This window comes from Ranitomeya variabilis, chromosome 7 (genome assembly GCF_051348905.1).
Source record: "Ranitomeya variabilis isolate aRanVar5 chromosome 7, aRanVar5.hap1, whole genome shotgun sequence".
Taxonomy (NCBI): domain Eukaryota; kingdom Metazoa; phylum Chordata; class Amphibia; order Anura; family Dendrobatidae; genus Ranitomeya; species Ranitomeya variabilis.
The window spans coordinates 9,883,539-9,903,933 of record NC_135238.1 but is presented as its reverse complement, the minus strand read 5'-3'; the positions used below and the strand labels follow the sequence as shown (position 1 = coordinate 9,903,933).

The 20,395-nt window shown below is 47.4% G+C and overlaps 2 protein-coding genes across 2 annotated transcripts in view; one reads left to right on the top strand and one right to left on the bottom strand.

Moving 5' to 3' along the window:
* The window catches only part of TRIM72 (tripartite motif containing 72), a 30,956-nt gene extending 18,999 nt beyond the window's left edge, over positions 1-11,957 (bottom strand). The window contains exons 1-2 of the mRNA XM_077273909.1: positions 11,635-11,957; positions 7,005-7,387 (exon numbers count right to left, since the gene is read on the bottom strand). The gene's annotated coding sequence lies outside the window, so the exon portion shown is untranslated. The remainder of the gene's footprint in view (positions 1-7,004; positions 7,388-11,634) is intronic.
* On the top strand, positions 1,879-18,635 carry LOC143785320 (apoptosis-associated speck-like protein containing a CARD). Its single transcript, XM_077274069.1, has 7 exons — positions 1,879-2,174; positions 6,201-6,248; positions 7,036-7,074; positions 7,210-7,462; positions 13,450-13,518; positions 14,141-14,160; positions 17,644-18,635. Exons 1-7 carry the CDS (start codon positions 1,898-1,900, stop codon positions 17,913-17,915), a joined length of 978 nt encoding a protein of 325 aa, XP_077130184.1. The 5' UTR covers positions 1,879-1,897; the 3' UTR covers positions 17,916-18,635.
* Positions 18,636-20,395: the final 1,760 nt, after the last annotated feature.

Here is a 20,395-nt window from a genome sequence, read left to right as displayed (position 1 = left end):
CGTACCACAGTCTTATGAACCTACTCCTACTTGCCGGAATCCATGATGCCTCTTCTGATTAGTTGGCCCAACGTGTCCTTATGCATGCACGGCGCTGCAACTGTGACATTGTTCCAGGCCTACTAATCAGGATATTGCTTGGCATGCTCCAGGTAGGAGGAGGTCTGCAAGAACCTGGTCTGGTGCCCACAGATTAATGACGCAGCCACTAGACTAAGGGTATGTGCACACGTTTAGGTTTTTCCGCGTTTTTCCGCTATATAAACGCTATAAAAACTCATTATAAACGCATTCATTATGCATCCTATCATTTAGAATGCATTCTGCATGTTTTGTGCACATGGTCCGTTTTTTTCCGCGAAAAAAACGCATCGCCGTAAAAAAAAGCAGCATGTTCATTAATTTTGCGGATTTTCCGCGTTTTTCCCGCAATTCTATGCATTTGGAAAAAAACGCACAAAAAATGCGTCAAAATCGCGGTAAAAACGCGTGCAGATTTCTGCCACAAATCCTGACATGTGCACATAGCCTAAGACCATACGAACATCTTTGCTCAGCTTAAAATTTATGGATCTGTAGAGGTCATGAACGCTGCTGCTCAGAGCTTCCTGCACTGAATGTGTCAGCGCCGGCCGTAAAGCAGAGCACAGCGGTGACGTCACCGCTGTGCTCTGCTTTACTGCCGGCGCTGACACAGTCAGTGCAGGAAGTTCTCGGCAGCAGCGCGTAACCCTGTGGACGCCGGGGGACGTGACAGACATCAGAAGGTGAGTATGTACTGTTTTTTTTTTTTTTACTTTTACAATGGTAACCAGGGTAAATATCGGGTTACTAAGCGCGGCCCTGCGCTTAGTAACCCGATGTTTACCCTGGTTACAAGTGAACACATTGCTGGATCGGCGTCACACACGCCGATCCAGCGATGGACAGCGGGTGATCAGCGACGAAATAAATTTCTGAATTTCTAGCTCCGACCAGCGATATCACAGCGGGATCCAGATCGCTGCTGCGTATCAAACACAACGAGATCACTATCCAGGACGCTGCAACGTCACGGATCGTCGTCATTCTCGCTGCAAAGTCGCTGAGTGTGACGGTACCTTAATAGAAGGATTGCTTTACATTTACCTTTGTCAATCTCCTGTCTGTCCTTCTGTATACATAAGATCCAGCCTACATGTCCTCTGCTTGCTGTCACTGAATGGAAACATTGATTCCTGAGCAAGCAAAACACTTAAAAAACACAACAATAATAACGACGTAACCGTTGCTCCGTGCTGGAAAAAGTCTGCATCCCATAGAGCCGTGGACTCCGCTCTATGTGCATTGGTCCAATAGTAATTGGCTAGCCCCTCACAGTGACTGACACAAGATCAGTGCCTGGAGGGGTGCCTAAACTTTTGCAAATGACTGATCATACATCTACGAAACCTTTCACATGTAATGGTGTGCTTTACATGATCGTAATGAAGGGGTCGAGGAGGACGGAGGCGGTCAGCCCTCACTGTGTGGCGTTACTGACGCTGAGGTGATGTGGTGCCGGTGACCGATACCTTGCACATGACGAGCAGATGTCATCCTGCTGTCATCATTATAGTCACACATTTCTCTTATTCCTTATTACCTTCCATGTTTTGCCCCCATAAATAGGTCTGTGCCAACATCTGGATGTGAGTCCTCACAGGGCAGGCAAGTGTTCTTACATGCCAAATACTGAGGTCTGAAAACCGGTCCGGGCAGTACAACAGCCTCACTGGGTCCAGAACATCCTGCTCTGTATTAACCCCTACAGCTTGTCCCCTTGCCGAGCTAGAAGAGGAGGAGGGGGTGAGGAAAAGGACAGAAAACGGTGTAAAGTTACTTCCACTTTCAGTTTCAGGGTTTCGCACTGCAGGCGATGGGGAAGACGGTGAGGGACCTCCTGCTCCAGGCCCTGGAGAACTTGGAAAAAAAATCCTTTAAGAAGTTTAAGAACAAGTTAAATGATTGGGATATAGAGGAGGAATATGCCCGGATCCCGAGAGGGCCGCTGGAGGTGGCGGACCCCGAGGACGTGGTGGACCTGATCAGACGGTATTACATGGATTCCTATGGCATGAAGGTCACCGTGGCTGTGCTAGAAGCCATCAACGAGAACCGTGAGGCGGAGGAGCTGGAGACAGCCTGGAAGACGGGTAAGAAGCGGAGAATCTGGGAAGATGCAAACGCAACATGTTGCATTTTTTGAGGCGTCAAATATTGTGCAATCATGCGCTTTTGGATGAGTGCGTAAAAAAACGCATTACTGTCTATGGGAACGCATTCGCACGCAAGGACATGCATACCTTAGACTGCGCATGTCCAGGAAATGATGTCACCACCATGCACATAAAAAACGCAAACACATGCCAAAACGCATTTAAACGCATGCACACGCAGCTTTTTGTGTGTGTGTCATGCGTAAGATGATGCGGAGGCGTTTGCGCATGCAGATGAAATGCTGCGCACAGAAACGCTAATGTGAACCTAGCCTTAGTAAAGCCATCGTGGTACAGATGATGGAGATGTCACCAGAAGGAAGAAAACGTCTCCAGCAGCGACCCTGTACCTCAGTGTCCAAGGAACAAAATCAGATATAGACTCTGTTCACACGCTGCATTTTTGCTGCTGCATTTTTTTCACAGGCAAAACCTGCACTCCCAGCAGTAAAGAAGCTGCTTAAAAAATGCCGGTTTTGCTGATTTTTTGCTGCATTTTTGTTGTCTCCTGTACCTGATGATTAAGTTTAGTGCCCCCCTAAAAAAAAAACATGATTTAACTTCCTTAGGTTTTTGCACCAAAGCCTGATCCCTGTGGTTTTTGCACTTACCCATTGTTTCCTATGGGTGAAAAAAAACGCTGAAAGAAGTGACCGCTGCAGTTTTCCAAATCAGTTAGGAAATTAAAACCAATGTGTGTGCATGGGATTTCTGAAATCTCAGACTTTGCTGGTGCTGTAAAAAGCAGCTGAAAATTTGCATTAAAAAAAAGGCTGCAAAAACGCCCAGTGTGAACATAGCCTTATCTATACGACAAATCAATATTCTGACTATGACCCGTGTGACTGAGCGTCCTCAGGATGGCGTGAGCTTTGTGTGCCGAATCCGAGACCTGGCTAGCTATCAGGAGAGCCGGGCTCGGTGTTATCAGTGTATACACGACATCACATATACAGTGATGGTTAAATATAAAAATATATGTCCATTGCCATAACAGACAATCACTCGGCTGAATCTACCCAAAAAGTAATCAATAAAAGCTACAGCTTGACGTGCAAAAGACGAGGCCCCGCGGAGCTCCACTGACTCACAAATTAGTGACGCAAACACAATTGTTACAAAGTTTAGAATTTTTCTTAACCACTAAAATGTAGTGAGAACAATAATGCCGGGTCATCATAGAGATGAGCGAATATCTTCAGTTCCCCGTATATAGCGCTTGCCGAATAAGCTACAGCAGGAACCCGGCTTCGTGGACCGCGCCGGCTGTCCGGTGCCGCAGCTGCCTGTGTGTTGGGCTCTCCATGCATGTGACACAAAGCCGCGACACATGCAGCTGTGGCGGCGATCAGCTGTTCAGCCGGCGCGGTCCACGAAGACGGATTCCCACTGCAGCTTATTCGGAAGTGGAAAATCCGTTCTTTCTCCCTCCGCACGGCCGCACCACGGTCTTAGAGAGACGAGTTGTAGTCTTGAATAACAATGTTCATTTTAGAATTCATCGTGCGGAAGAATGGAAAAAATCTGTAAAACTGCGAGATATCATTTGCCGCGTCTCTACAATTACGGTAACACCAAACTTGTACATTTTTGTGCTAAAAAATAATACAGACATCCATAAAGAATAAAAAGTGTTCATTTTTCGGTTGGTCGGGCTTCGTGGGAACTTGTTTTTTTGCCACTGATCTGACTTTTTTATTGATACCGTTCTGGTCTAGATACAATGTTTCTTATTGCACTTTTTGCGGGGTTGCGTTTTTTTCCTTAGCGGTCAGGTTAATTAATTTTAGATTTTGATAGATCGTATTTTTACAGATGAGGAGATATCAAATGTTTAATTTTTGGGGGTTTATTTTAAATGAGGGGGAACAATATTTGAATTTTTAGTTTTAGTTTTTTAAAACTTTTTTTTTGTTCACTTTATTTGTAAAATCTCAGCCTGTGATCGGCAGATGGATTCTACCATATACCGCAATACTATAGTAAGAATAATCGCGGAGTCTTATGAACACCAGTCATAGGTTGGTCTTCATACTGTAGAAGCACGGGGGTCTTCCTCTCGGGGCGACCTGGAGGTCCTAGATTTACAGTCGGAGCATGCGGATTCATTCTGGGCATAAACATGGGCAATGCCGGTTTATACTAGAGATGATGTGCACTTTCTCTGTCCGGACAGTAGGGGGCAGGCGCGTGTCGTACTGACTCCATTGTGATTGCCTCCTCTGATACCCTGTCATCTGGGAAATGATCAGATCAGGAGCCGCTGGGGTCTTTCTGCACTCTTGTGTGGACACGGTGGTCAGCAGTTATCAAAAATGGTGTAAGCTGCTCCGTTATTACTTACTAAAGAGAATCCGTCAGCAGGTTTTTGCTATGTAATCGGAGAGCAGCGTGATAGAGGGGCAGCATTTATATTGTGAGGGCATCAAATAGGAATCCGCAATTGGGCACTGAAAGAAAAGGCAAAAGGGTGTTTGCTGGAATAATGGCCACCGTGGACAGGACCACGTCTCCTGTACTCCATGGGCAAGCAGAGGCAACAAACCGCAAAATCTTGGATGCAAACGCAATGATGATGGTCGTCTATCTGCAGAAACGAGTCAATAAACTGCTGGCTGTTCTCTCGATCTCTAAGGCTACTTTCACACTAGCGTCGTACGACGCACGACGAATTGCGTCGTTGCGACGTACCGACGCAAGCAGTGAAAGCGCCGCACAATGGGGGCAGCGGATGCTGTTTGTCAACGCATCCGCTGCCCCATTGTGAGGTGCGGGGGGGAGGCGGCGGTGTTCCGGCATGCGCGGTCGGAAATGCTGCACATGACGCAACAAAAAACGTTACATGCAATGTTTTTTGTTGCCGACGGTTCGACGCAACACGACACAACCGTCGCACGACAGTTGTGACGTGTGTCTAAGCGTCGCACTGCGTCGCTAATGCAAGTCTATGGAGAAAAAACGCATCCTGCAAGCACTTTTGCAGGATGCGTTTTTTCTACAAAACGACGCATAGCGACGCAGTGCACGACGCTAGTGTGAAAGTAGCCTAAATAGTTCAGTTTTCCTCTCTTTTGACTTTTAGGCTTTGTGCACGCGTTCAGGATTTCTTGCAGAAAATTCCTGAGCAAAACTGGACATTTTCTGCAAGAAATCTGCATTAGTTTTTTGAGCGTTTTTACCGCGTTTTTGGTGCGGGTTTTTTTTAGCATTTTTCCGGAGGTTCCCAATGCAATAATATAGTGGGAAATTCGCAAAAAAATCCGCAAAATTAATGAACATGCTGCGTTTTTTACTGCGATGCGTTTTTTTTGTGGAAAAAAACGCATCATGTGCACAAAAATTGCGGAATGCATTCTAAATGATGGGATGCATAATGCATGCATTTTTTTCGCATTTTTATAGCTAAAAAAACGCAAAAAATCTGCAACGTGTGAACACAGCCTTATAGAACGTTTCTCCTACTTGGGTGCAATAAAAGCTTTCGGAAACTTTACAGTTTTTCATCCTACTAATTCAGATGGAAGGAAATGTATTTTTTACAAGTGTTCAAGAGAGTTTATGGGTAATGTAGAACGAGAGTCACGTGACAGGTTCTGGAGGAAAAATACAAAAGAACCGCAGGGGTCGAAAAGAACCGAAAAAGTAGGCCGTCAAAACATGAAGAAGGCACGCTTGTAGAAAATATTACACTTGTGCAAAATGGGGAAAAAGTGGGAAAACCCTTATTATAGGTGGAACATTGACTCACAGGGCAGTGTCGCTGCACATAAGGTTTCTTCCTTCTGGTAGAGAGCTAATTTGCATAGTTTTCCTCCAGAAATGATTATTATTATTATCTCTTCAAGAAAAACTAGTATACCCCAATATCTGCAGTCCTATGTAAGGCACAAAGTATTCCCAATAGTCGTAAGCGATGACCAGTCCTGGACTGATCTCAGGGATTCTGGTTTTTGTGTTTTTCAGTGAATTGTCGTACAACCAAGAGAGAAGATCAAGGAGCAACATCGAGAGGTGAGCGGTGGCCTGGAGCCTCCTCACTATAGGTCCGAGGCCTCGATATAACCCAATAGGGAGAATGTTCTGCTGGAAATCCTGAACGTGTGTATATAGCCTTAATCCCCGTCCTGTGTCCTCCCTACACGCACACACGTTCATTGAAGTCCCTGATAGCGCCATTATGAATTGGGGGGGGAGTGGTATATGACTTTAACAGGGTCTTATGATGAAATAGGGGGTGGGAGAGGATGCTATCAGGTACTTAGAAAAATTTAGACCTGGGCCCCCACCTGCATGTTGGCCAGATATATAAGCCCTCAAAGCGTTCTAGATCCTATATAGACATATGTGTTCACCCCCCATATAAATTATGTTCCTAATCCTAGGCCCCTTCTTAGTATAATGTCCGACATCCTAGGCCCCTTCTTAGTATAATGTCCTCCACCTGGGCCCTTTTATGGAATATTGTCCCCCAACCTGGCCCCTTCTTAGTATAATGTCCTCCACCTGGGCCCTTTTATGGAATATTGTCCCCCAACCTGGCCCCTTCTTAGTATAATGTCCTCCACCTGGGCCCCTTCATGGAATATAATGCCCTGTACCTGGGCCCCTTCATGGAATATTGTCCCCCATCCTGGGCCCCTTCATGCCCTAAGGTATTGAATACAATTATTTAAAAAAAGAAAAATACAGACAGAATTTCTCTAAAACGAACATGAGATACTCTACTCATCACAATGTAACATTACAGCCCTCCATGTCTGGACTCACCGCTTCTCTTCATTTTGATCTTTTATTTCAGCACCGATTCAGGAAACATCTCGGGGAGCGACATGCGGAGGTGAGAGGAGGAGGAGGAGGAGGAGAGGCTTCTTGTAAATCGTATCAGTCTCATCGAATAGTGAAGTCACTGGTATAGGTTACTGTCAGGGACGGAGGACGATCATTGATCTCATGTCTTCTGTTCTCATTACAGATCAGGAGCATTTTGTGGACAGACATCGCGCTCAGCTGATACAACGGGTGCCTCTTGTGGGCCAAGTCCTGGACGACCTCCTTCAGAACAAGCTGCTGACATATGAAGGCTACGACACGGTGCTCAGCATGAACCCCCCCCAGAATCAGATGCGAGAGCTCTACCGATACATGTCATCCTGGGGGAATAAAGACAAGGATAAGTTCCTGCAATCTCTGAAGACACACAACGCTCCGCTCATCAAGACTCTGGAGTAGACTGAACTGCCTCACATCATGCGTGGAGCGTCAGCTCCTGGGGTCAGTCCTGTAGCTGCAGCTATGGAGGAGGGGATGTGTCATACATCACTCTATGGTACCTTGTCCTTCATCATTCTTTTATACGTAAAAACAAATAAAAAATCTTGTACAGAATTTATTACTGGTTTTCTATCATTTTTTGAATATGAAAACGCTAACATGAAATAGTCCCCGGGCTACAAAAAAATAGTCCGAAGCTACAGGAAAATAGTCCCAGGCTACAGGAAAATAGTCTCAGGCTACAGGAAAATAGTCTCAGGCTACAGGAAAATAGTCAGAAGCTACAGGAAAATAGTCTCAGGCTACAGGAAAATAGTCAGAAGCTACAGGAAAATAGTCTCAGGCTACAGGAAAATAGTCCCAGGCTACAGGGAAATAGTCCGAGGCTACAGGAAAATAGTCTCAGGCTACAGGGAAATAGTCCGAGGCTACAGGAAAATAGTCTCAGGCTACAGGAAAATAGTCCGAAGCTACAGGAAAATAGTCCGAAGCTACAGGAAAATAGTCCGAGGCTACAGGAAAATAGTCCGAGGCTACAGGAAAATAGTCAAAAGCTACAGGAAAATAGTCTCAGGCTACAGAAAAATAGTCAGAGGCTACAGGAAAATAGTCTGAGGCTACAGGAAAATAGTCCGAGGCTACAGGAAAATAGTCTCAGGCTACAGGAAAATAGTCCCAGGCTACAGGAAAATAGTCCCAGGCTACAGGAAAATAGTCCCAGGCTACAGAAAAATAGTCCGAGGCTACAGGAAAATAGTCTGAGGCTACAGGAAAATAGTCCGAGGCTACAGGAAATTAGTCTCAGGCTACAGGAAAATAGTCAAAAGCTACAGGAAAATAGTCCCAGGCTACAGGAAAATAGTCCCAGGCTACAGGAAAATAGTCTGAGGCTACAGGAAAATAGTCCCAGGCTACAGAAAAATAGTCCGAGGCTACAGGAAAATAGTCTGAGGCTACAGGAAAATAGTCCGAGGCTACAGGAAAATAGTCTCAGGCTACAGGAAAATAGTCAAAAGCTACAGGAAAATAGTCCCAGGCTACAGGAAAATAGTCCGAAGCTACAGAAAAATAGTCTCAGGCTACAGGAAAATAGTCTCAGGCTACAGGAAAATAGTCTCAGGCTACAGGAAAATAGTCCGAAGCTACAGGAAAATAGTCCCAGGCTACAGGAAAATAGTCCCAGGCTACAGGAAAATAGTCCGAAGCTACAGGGAAATAGTCCCAGGCTACAGGAAAATAGTCTCAGGCTACAGGAAAATAGTCTCAGGCTACAGGAAAATAGTCCGAGGCTACAGAAAAATAGTCCCGGGCTACAGGAAAATAGTCAGAAGCTACAGGGAAATAGTCCGAGGCTACAGGAAAATAGTCTCAGGCTACAGGAAAATAGTCTCAGGCTACAGGAAAATAGTCTCAGGCTACAGGAAAATAGTCTCAGGCTACAGGAAAATAGTCCGAAGCTACAGGGAAATAGTCCGAGGGCTACAGGAAAATAGTCTCAGGCTACATGAAAATAGTCACAGGCTACATGAAAATAGTCCGAGGCTACATGAAAATAGTCCGAGGCTACAGGAAAATAGTCTCAGGCTACAGGAAAATAGTCAAAAGCTACAGGAAAATAGTCCCAGGCTACAGGAAAATAGTCCGAAGCTACAGAAAAATAGTCTCAGGCTACAGGAAAATAGTCTCAGGCTACAGGAAAATAGTCTCAGGCTACAGGAAAATAGTCCGAAGCTACAGGAAAATAGTCCCAGGCTACAGGAAAATAGTCCCAGGCTACAGGAAAATAGTCCGAAGCTACAGGGAAATAGTCCCAGGCTACAGGAAAATAGTCTCAGGCTACAGGAAAATAGTCTCAGGCTACAGGAAAATAGTCCGAGGCTACAGAAAAATAGTCCCGGGCTACAGGAAAATAGTCAGAAGCTACAGGGAAATAGTCCGAGGCTACAGGAAAATAGTCTCAGGCTACAGGAAAATAGTCTCAGGCTACAGGAAAATAGTCTCAGGCTACAGGAAAATAGTCTCAGGCTACAGGAAAATAGTCCGAAGCTACAGGGAAATAGTCCGAGGGCTACAGGAAAATAGTCTCAGGCTACAGGAAAATAGTCTCAGGCTACATAAAAATAGTCCCAGGCTACATAAAAATAGTCCGAGGCTACAGAAAAATAGTCCGAGGCTACAGAGAAATAGTCACAGGCTACAGAAAAACAGTCCCGGGCTACAGGAAAATAGTCAGAAGCTACAGGGAAATAGTCCGAGGCTACAGGAAAATAGTCTCAGGCTACAGGAGAATAGTCCGAGGCTACATGAAAATAGTTCGAGGCTACAGGAGAATAGTCTCAGGCTACAGGAAAATAGTCCCGGGCTACAGGAAAATAGTCAGAAGCTACAGGGAAATAGTCACAGGCTACATGAAAATAGTCCGAGGCTACAGGAGAATAGTCTCAGGCTACAGAAAAATAGTCCCGGGCTACAGGAAAATAGTCCCAGGCTACAGAAAAATAGTCCCAGGCTACAGAAAAATAGTCTCAGGCTACAGAAAAATAGTTCGAAGCTACAGGAAAATAGTCCCAGGCTACAGAAAAATAGTCTCAGGCTACAGGAAAATAGTTCGAAGCTACAGGGAAATAGTCACAGGCTACAGAAAAATAGTCAGAAGCTACAGAAAAATAGACCGAAGCTACATGAAAATAGTCTCAGGCTACAGGAAAATAGTCAGAAGCTACAGGAAAATAGTCCGAAGCTACAGGAAAATAGTCTGGGGTTACAGAAAAATAGTCAGAAGCTACAGGAAAATAGTCCGAGGCTACAGGGAAATAGTCTCAGGCTACAGGAAAATAGTCTCAGGCTACAGGAAAACAGTCAGAACTTACAGGAAAATAGTTCCAGGTTACAGGAAAATAGTCCCAGACTACAGAAAAATAGTCCGAGGCTACAGGAAAATAGTCCGATCCTACAGGAAAATAGTCCGAGGCTACAGGAAAATAGTCCCAGACTACAGGAAAATAGTCCAAGGCTACAGGAAAATAGTGCCAGACAACAGGAAAATAGTCCGAGGCTACAGGAAAATAGTCCCAGGATACAGGAAAATAGTCCGAGGCTACAGGGAAATAGTCTCAGGCTACAGGAAAATAGTCACAGGCTACAGGAAAATAGACAGAACCTACAAGAAAATAGACCCAGGCTTCAGGAAAATAGTCCGAGGCTACAGCAAAATAGTCCCAGGATACAGGAAAATAGTCAGAACCTACAAGAAAATAGTCCCAGGCTACAGGAAAATAGTCCCAGGCTACAGGAAAATAGTCTCAGGCTACAGGAAAATAGTCTCAGGCTACAGGAAAATAGTCCGAGGCTACAGAAAAATAGTCCGAGGCTACAGGAAAATAGTCAGAACCTACAAGAAAATAGTCCCAGGCTACAGGAAAATAGTCTCAGGCTACAGGAAAATAGTCTCAGGCTACAGGAAAATAGTCCGAGGCTACAGCAAAATAGTCCCAGGATACAGGAAAATAGTCAGAACCTACAAGAAAATAGTCCCAGGCTACAGGAAAATAGTCCCAGGCTACAGGAAAATAGTCTCAGGCTACAGGAAAATAGTCTCAGGCTACAGGAAAATAGTCCGAGGCTACAGGAAAATAGTCAGAACCTACTAGAAAATAGACCCAGGCTACAGGAAAATAGACCCAGGCTACAGGAAAATAGTCCCAGGCTACAGGAAAATAGTCCCAGGCTACAGGAAAATAGACCCAGGCTACAGGAAAATAGACCCAGGCTACAGGAAAATAGTCTCAGGCTACAGGAAAATAGTCCCAGACTACAGGAAAATAGACCCAGGCTACAGGAAAATAGTCCCAGGCTACAGGAAAATAGTCCCAGGCTACAGGAAAATAGACCCAGGCTACAGGAAAATAGTCCCAGGCTACAGGAAAATAGTCCCAGGCTACAGGAAAATAGACCCAGGCTACAGGAAAATAGTCTCAGGCTACAGGAAAATAGTCCCAGACTACAGGAAAATAGTCTCAGGCTACAGGAAAATAGTCCCAGACTACAGGAAAATAGTCCCAGGCTTGACACGCATTCCTTGTGTCCGGCCACTCATGACCAATAGACACGGCCAGAAGTGTCTTACCTGGGACAAGGAGAAGAACTGGACTGTTGTCAGTGGTCCAAGGTGTTTTTCATTTGTAAATCCAGGTCCCAGAGTCTGGAGGAAGAGTGGAGGCCACAATCCAAGCTGCTGGAGGTCTAGTGTGAAGTGTCCACAATCAGTGATGGTTTGGGGAGCCATGTCATCTGCTGGTGTAGGTCCACTGTGTTTTATCAAGACCAAAGTCAGCGCAGCCGTCTACCAGGACATTGTAGAGCACTTCATGCTTCCCTCTGCCGACAAGCTTTATGGAGATGGAAATGTCATTCTCCAGCAGGACTTGGCCCCTGTCCACACTGCCAAAAGTACCAATACCTGGTGTAAAAACAACAGTATCACTGGGCTTCATTGGCAGCAAACTCACCTGACCTTAACCCCATAGAGAAACTATGGATTATTGTCAAGAGGAAGATGAGACACCAGAGCCAACAATGCAGACGAGCTGAAGGCTGCTATCAAAGCCACCTGGGCTTCCATAACCCCTCAGCAGCGCCACAGGCTGATCGCCTCCATGCCACGCCGCATTGATGCAGTAATTGATGCACAAGGAGCCGTGACCAAGTACTGAGGGCATTTACTGATCATACATTCAGTAGGACGACATTTCAGATTTTGAAATAATTTTTCCAGCTGGTGTTATAAAGTATTCTAATTTACTGAGATAATGACTTTTGGCTTTTCATTGGCTGTAAGCCATAATCATCAACATTAACAGAAATAAACACGTGAAATAGATCACTCTGTGTGTACAATGTACGAGTTTCACTTTTTGAATTAAAGAACGGAAATAAATTCACTTTTAGATGATTTTCTAATTTTGTGAGAAGCCCCTGTACTTGCAATCACTGGAAATCTCATCCAGTAGCAGTTCTAAAAAAAATATCGCTGGCGAGTCGCCAAAATGGCTCTATCTACAGATAACTTCTTAGAAATGTTATGTAGTGAGTTACATTCTAGCATCCACCCTACCAGGAGCCCGTAGACTCCGGCCACATAAGGAGAGGGGGATAATGTACATACAGTGGTGGGGCGAGAAATTAACAGCAGATCATACAGCTCTTTTGCATATAAAGAAAACATGGATTTCTCTGGAAAAAGATATTGGATGGCCGCTATGAAGGTATCATTTTCTTCAGCTTCCTATGACCTGCGTGCACATATAGATGGCTAATCCTACTGACAAATCCCCTTTATATGTGGTTGTCAATCTCTGACAGTGGCATTTGCTGTATTTATGCTTTGAGGTTGGTTCTGTTGCTATACTTATGTTATGAGCTTAGTCCTTGTACTGTATTTATGTTTTAAGCTTGGTTCTGTTTAAGTTGTAAAGCGCTGCGGAATATGTTGGCGCTATATAAATAAAAATTATTATTATTATTATTATGTATTTCTGTTTTGAGCTTGGCTCTGTTGTATTTCTGTTTTGAGCTTGGTTCTGGTGCTGTAATTCTGTTTGCAGCATGGTTCTGGTGCTGTGTTTCTGATTTGAGTTTGGTTCTGTTGTATAGATGATATGAGCTTGGTCCTCATGCTATATTTTATTCATACAGCTATGGAGACAGAAATATAAAAAAGGTTATGAAAAATTGAAAGCGCAAAAATTAAATACTCTGCATTTTTAGGGGGTTAACGGTGTGAGAACGAAGATCTCATGAAGATGAAAGAAGGAGAGGACAAGTACTGCGCTGCCTGCAAATAAGAAGCTCCGGCAGTGTGAGAGTTAATACACGTTCCCGCCACTTTAGTTCCAATAGTCGCTTTCAGTTTCTAGGTCATCTCCTTTCCTGGTTTCTGCAGGAAATACTACAACCTCAGCATAGGGCGGCGGACGCATTCTGCGTGCGAAGGACCCTCCAGACATGGCCGGTAAGTGCACAAAGTTCCTGTATCCAGCAGTCCGTGTATGTTGATGGACTAATACGTCATAGCTGGATGATGAAAACGCTGCCTGTACAAAAATACACGTCCCTGTATATATAGTATACGGTATATACACTAAGGCTATGTGCACACGATGCGGATCCTCAGCGGATTTTTCCGTGCAGAAACGCTGCAGATCCGCACTGTGATGTACAGTACAATGTTATTAAATGGGGAAAAAAAAGCTGTGCAGATGGTGCGGAAAAATCAGTGCGGAATTGCTGCAGATTTCAAAGAAGTGCATGTCACTTCTTTTGTGCGGATCTGCAGCTTTTCTGCACCACCCCCCCCCCCATGTTAAAATTCCGCAGTGGCAAAAAAAAGCAGAAAATCCGCATCAATTCCGCATAAAAACCGCACAAAATCCACATAAAAACCGCGGCAAATCTGCGGCTGCGGATTCTGACAGGAGATGCGGATTTTCTGCAGAAAATTCTGCACCTCTTTTCCTACGTGTGCATATAGCCTAAAAGCCTAAGAAAAACTAGAACGGGGCTCTAGAACCGGAGAACCATGCTCTACTCAAAGGTGAGCAAAAATGCTGTGACTTTTGGATTTTTCACACAAGTCCCGGCCAGATCAACCAAAGTGAGCAGCACATGAGCAGGGTGGGGTGTAGCAAAGACCACCCAACAAATTCTTCAAAAGTTACTCCACTTTAGATAATAAAAAGGAGCGCACCATAGTGTAATACTGTATGTTAAGGTGAAGAGAAAAAAAACATAAGTGTAAACTAACCCTATGTACAGTTGTGCTCAAAAGTTTACACACCCCGGAAGAATTTTTGCTTTCTTGGGCTTTTTTCAGAGGATATGAATGATCACACCAAAACCTTTCCTCCACCCATGGTTAGTGGTTGGGTGAAGCCATTTATTGTCAAACTACTGTATTTTCTCTTCTTAAATCATAACGACATCCTACAGCTCTCCTCCAGTCCCGCATCCTGCGGCTCTGCTCCCCTCCCGCATCCTGCGGCTCTGCTCTCCTCCAGTCCCGCATCCTGCGGCTCTGCTCTGCTCCTGTCCCGCATCCTGCGGCTCTGCTCCCCTCCCGCATCCTGCGGCTCTGCTCTCCTCCAGTCCCGCATCCTGCGGCTCTGCTCTGCTCCTGTCCCGCATCCTGCGGCTCTACTCCCGTCCCACATCCTGCGGCTTTGCTCTCCTCCAGTCCCACATCCTGCGGCTCTGCTCTCCTCCAGTCCCGCATCCTGCGGCTCTGCTCTCCTCCAGTCCCGCATCCTGCGGCTCTGCTCTCCTCCAGTCCCGCATCCTGCGGCTCTGCTCTGCTCCTGTCCCGCATCCTGCGGCTCTACTCCCGTCCCACATCCTGCGGCTTTGCTCTCCTTCAGTCCCGCATCCTGCGGTTCTGCTCTGCTCCCCTCCCGCATCCTGCGGCTCTGCTCTCCTCCAGTCCCGCATCCTGCGGCTCTGCTCCCCTCCCGCATCCTGCGGCTCTGCTCTCCTCCAGTCCCGCATCCTGCGGCTCTGCTCTGCTCCTGTCCCGCATCCTGCGGCTCTACTCCCGTCTCACATCCTGCGGCTTTGCTCTCCTTCAGTCCCGCATCCTGCGGCTCTGCTCTCCTCCAGTCCCGCATCCTGCGGCTCTGCTCCCATCCCGCATCCTGCGGTTCTGCTCTGCTCCAGTCCCGCATCCTGCAGCTCTGCTCCCATCCCGCATCCTGCGGCTCTGCTCTCCTCCAGTCCCACATCCTGCGGCTCTGCTCTCCTCCAGTCCCGCATCCTGCGGCTCTGCTCTCCTCCAGTCCCGCATCCTGCGGCTCTGCTCTCCTCCAGTCCCGCATCCTGCGGCTCTGCTCTCCTCCAGTCCCGCATCCTGCGGCTCTGCTCTCCTTCAGTCCCGCATCCTGCGGTTCTGCTCTGCTCCTGTCCCGCATCCTGCGGTTCTGCTCTGCTCCAGTCCCGCATACTGCGGTTCTGCTCTGCTCCCGTCACGCATCCTGCGGCTTTGCTCTCCTTCAGTCCTGCATCCTGCGGTTCTGCTCTGCTCCCGTCCCGCATCCTGCGGTTCTGCTCTGCTCCCGTCCCGCATCCTGCGGTTCTGCTCTGCTCCAGTCCCGCATCCTGCAGCTCTGGTCTCCTCCTGTCCCGCATCCTGCAGCTCTGGTCTCCTCCTGTCCCGCATCTTGCGGCTCTGCTCTCCTCCAGTCCCGCATCCTGCAGCTCTGCTCTCCTCCAGTCCCGCATCCTGCGGCTCTGCTCTCCTCCAGTCCCGCATCCTGCGGCTCTGCTCTCCTCCAGTCCCGCATCCTGCGGCTCTGCTCTCCTCCAGTCCCGCATCCTGCAGCTCTGCTCTCCTCCAGTCCCGCATCCTGCGGCTCTGCTCTCCTCCAGTCCCGCATCCTGCAGCTCTGCTCTCCTCCAGTCCCGCATCCTGCGGCTCTGCTCTCCTCCAGTCCCGCATCCTGCGGCTCTGCTCTCCTCCAGTCCCGCATCCTGCGGCTCTGCTCTCCTCCAGTCCCGCATCCTGTGGTTCTGCTCTGCTCCCGTCACGCATCCTGCGGCTTTGCTCTCCTTCAGTCCTGCATCCTGCGGTTCTGCTCTGCTCCCGTCCCGCATCCTGCGGCTTTGCTCTCCTTCAGTCCCGCATCCTGCGGTTCTGCTCTGCTGCTATCCCACATCCTGCGGCTTTGCTCTCCTTTAGTCCCGCATCCTGTGGTTCTGCTCTGCTCCCGTTCTGCATCCTGCGGCTCTGCTCTGCTCCCGTCACGCATCCTGCGGCTTTGCTCTCCTTCAGTCCTGCATCCTGCGGTTCTGCTCTGCTCCTGTCCCGCATCCTGCGGTTCTGCTCTGCTCCAGTCCCGCATCCTGCGGTTCTGCTCTGCTGCTATCCCACATCCTGCGGCTTTGCTCTCCTTTAGTCCCGCATCCTGTGGTTCTGCTCTGCTCCCGTTCTGCATCCTGCGGCTCTGCTCTCCTCCAGTCCCACATCCTGTGGCTCTGCTCCCGTCCTGCATCCTGCGGTTCGGCTCTGCTCCTGTCCCGCATCCTGCGGCTCTGCTCTGCTCTGCTCCTGTCCCGCATCCTGCGGCTCTGCTCTGCTCCTGTCCCACATCCTGCGGCTCTGCTCTCCTCCAGTCCCACATCCTGTGGCTCTGCTCCCGTCCTGCATCCTGCGGTTCGGCTCTGCTCCTGTCCCGCATCCTGCGGCTCTGCTCTGCTCTGCTCCTGTCCCGCATCCTGCGGCTCTGCTCTGCTCCTGTCCCACATCCTGCGGCTCTGCTCTCCTCCAGTCCCACATCCTGTGGCTCTGCTCCTGTCCTGCATCCTGCGGTTCTGCTCTGCTCCCGTCCCGCATCCTGCGGCTCTGCTCTCCTCCAGTCCCGCATCCTGCGGCTCTGCTCTCCTCCAGTCCCGCATCCTGCGGTTCTGCTCTGCTCCAGTCCCACATCCTGTGGCTCTGCTCCCGTCCTGCATCCTGCGGTTCTGCTCTGCTCCTGTCCCGCATCCTTCGGTTCGGCTCTGCTCCCATCCCGCATCCTGCGGTTCTCTGCTCCCGTCCCGCATCCTGCGGTTCTGCTCTGCTCCTATCCCACATCCTGCTCGGCTCCATTGATAACTCACTAAGTAGCACGCCTCATCTTATTACTACATGCCCATCAGTAAGACTTAACGAACCCAACGTGCTCTTTGTCTGTTACCATGGAGGCACATTGTTTGTGGTCTGTTACCATGGAGACACATTGTGGTCTGTTACTGTGGAGACACATCCAAGCACATAAAATCTGCAGCAAATCCGCTCGGTGTGCATGTGGCTCATAGCTTGAGGAGGCAGAGGAGAAGTCTGAGCCTCAGAATACACAGGAGGTGGCGTCAGACAACCTCACACTCCAGCAGACAATGCAGTGAAGCTGGAGCCACTGATCATAGCGGAGTCCTGAAGGCACAGACCTTGGCCTATGCCGGAGACAACAAATTGCAGGCAAGAATTCCATAATTCATCAGGAAAGCACAATTCTCTTATTATTTCCATGAAAGGTCTGTAGCAGCAGAGATGACAGCGTTATTACTGTCACACGAGGGAAACAGATTTGACAATATTTTCCAATTGCAGGAATTACAGACAAGGAGCATTTTGTGGACAGACATCGCGCCGCACTGATAGGACGGGTGGTTTTGGTGGATCCGATCCTCGATGATCTCCGTCAGTGGAGGCTGCTGACAGGTGAACACTACGACACGGTGCGAAGCAAGACGACCTCCCAGGAGAAGATGCGAGAGCTCTACCGTCACGTGGATTCCTGGGGAAATAAAGACAAGGATTGCTTCCTGCAATCTCTGAAGAAAAATAACCCGCCGCTCGTCAGGGATCTAGAAAGGAACTAAAGCCTGAAGGACACTGGCTGGAGCTCGGCTAGAGAGTCAGCTCCTGGGATCAGCGTCGTGTAGCTGCGGTTGTGGACGGTGTGTCGTTCAGTGCTTGTCCATGTTCATCATCATCATTGAGGTTCACGACCTTTTTGAAATGTCTGGATTGTAAATGTCTAATCCTAGTCTGGGGAGAGTAGTCTTTACACCGTACAGTCATATGATGTGGAAAATCACAGGTGATTTCATCATTACACCAGTGTAAAATGACCATATAAAAGCCAAAAACGAGGCAAAAACATGAATGTTAATATAAAATTAACAAAAAGGCTCAATGAAAAATGTTGTTTTGTACAAATCCAGTAAATATGGATGGAAGAATCTTTGTTTTGTGCTTGGGACCGATCTCGGAGGACGTCCCGCTCCATTTCTACTGCGTGGTCAGAACAGATTCTCCTGCTTATCACAGGTGATCACCGGGGACCAGAGACACCGAACCTGTCTGTGGAATAATGCAGTGATCTTAGTGAGAAATTTCACTTAATAAATCCTTGTAGCTCATAATGCTTCCATGTAAAGCAGCTCTGTCATCATCACCTATAGAAAAGCAGCACAGTATGGAGGAAACTCAGCTCCTTATTGCCAGAAACAACCAAAAAATATTAATGTTTGGATGATGATTCAATGCGATGAGTTCAGAGTATTCATGAGGCAGCGTTCCACCTGAATGTTATGAGTATGGTGTAATCATGAAGTAGCATTCTACCCCAATGTTATGAGTACGGTATATTCATAAGGCAGCGTTCCACCCGAATGTTATGAGTACGGTGTATTCATGAGGCAGCGTTCCACCCGAATGTTATGAGTACGGTGTATTCATGAGGCAGCGTTCCACCTGAATGTTATGAGTACGGTGTATTCATGAGGCAGCGTTCCACCTGAATGTTATGAGTACGGTGTATTCATGAGGCAGCGTTCCACCCGAATGTTATGAGTACGGTGTATTCATAAGGCAGCGTTCCACCCGAATGTTATGAGTACGGTGTATTCATGAGGCAGCGTTCCACCCGAATGTTATGAGTACGGTGTATTCATGAGGCAGCGTTCCACCCGAATGTTATGAGTACGGTGTATTCATGAGGCAGCGTTCCACCCGAATGTTATGAGTACGGTATATTCATGAGGCAGCGTTCCACCTGAATGTTATGAGTCCGGTGTATTCATGAGGCAGCGTTCCACCCGAATGTTATGAGTACGGTGTATTCATGAGGCAGCGTTCCACCTGAATGTTATGAGTACGGTGTATTCATAAGGCAGCGTTCCACCCGAATGTTATGAGTACGGTGTATTCATAAGGCAGCGTTCCACCCGAATGTTATGAGTCCGGTGTATTCATAAGACAGCGTTCCACCCGAATGTTATGAGTACGGTGTATTCATAAGGCAGCGTTCCACCCGAATGTTATGAGTCCGGTGTATTCATAAGGCAGCGTTCCACCCGAATGTTATGAGTACGGTATATTCATAAGGCAGCGTTCCACCCGAATGTTATGAGTCCGGTGTATTCATAAGACAGCGTTCCACCCGAATGTTATGAGTACGGTGTATTCATAAGGCAGCGTTCCACCTGAATGTTATGAGTACGGTGTAATCATAAAGTAGCGTTCTACCCCAATGTTATGAGTACGGTGTATTCATGAGGCAGCGTTCCACCCGAATGTTATGAGTCCAGAGTATTCATAAGACAGCAGCCACCCAAATGTTATGAGTCCAGAGTATTCATGAGACAGCAGCCACCTGAATGTTATGAGTCCAGAGTATTCATGAGACAGCGTTCCACCTGAATGTTATGAGTCCAAAGTATTCATGAGACAGCGTTCCACCTGAATGTTATGAGTCCGATGTATTCATGAGACAGCGTTCCATCTGATTTTTAGGAGTCCGGTGTATTCATGAGACGGCGTTCCACCTGAATGTTATGAGTCCGATGTATTCATGAGACGGCATTCCATCTGATTTTTAGTAGTCCGGTGTATTCATGAGACGGCGTTCCATCTGATTTTTAGTTGTCCGGTATATTAATGAGACAGCGTTCCACCCGAATGTTATGAGTTCGATGTATTCATGAGACAGCATTCCATCTGATTTTTAGGAGTCCGGTGTATTCATGAGACGGCGTTTCATCTGATTTTTAGTTGTCCGGTATATTCATGAGGCAGCGTTCCACCCGAATGTTATGAGTCCGGTGTAGTCAAGAGACAGCGTTCCATCTGATTTTTAGGAGTCCAGTGCATTCATGAGACAGCACTCCATATGATTTTTAGGAGTCCGGTGTATTTATGAGGCAGTGTTCCACCCGAATGCTATGAGTCCGATGTATACATGAGACAGCGTTCCACCCGAATGTTATGAGTCTGATGTATTCATGAGACAGTGTTCCATCTGAATTTTTGGAGTCCGGTATATTCATGAGGCAGTGTTCCACCCAAATGTTATGAG

What these genes read in the sequence shown, in the direction of transcription:
- LOC143785320 (XM_077274069.1), top strand. Translation starts at nt 1,898, where the DNA reads ATGGGGAAGACGGTGAGGGACCTCCTGCTCCAGGCCCTGGAGAACTTG. An exon ending in GGAGACAGCCTGGAAGACGG is followed by an intron (nt 2,175 to 6,200) that starts GTAAGAAGCGGA and finishes TGTGTTTTTCAG; the next exon opens with TGAATTGTCGTACAACCAAG. An exon ending in TCGGGGAGCGACATGCGGAG is followed by an intron (nt 7,075 to 7,209) that starts GTGAGAGGAGGA and finishes TTCTCATTACAG; the next exon opens with ATCAGGAGCATTTTGTGGAC.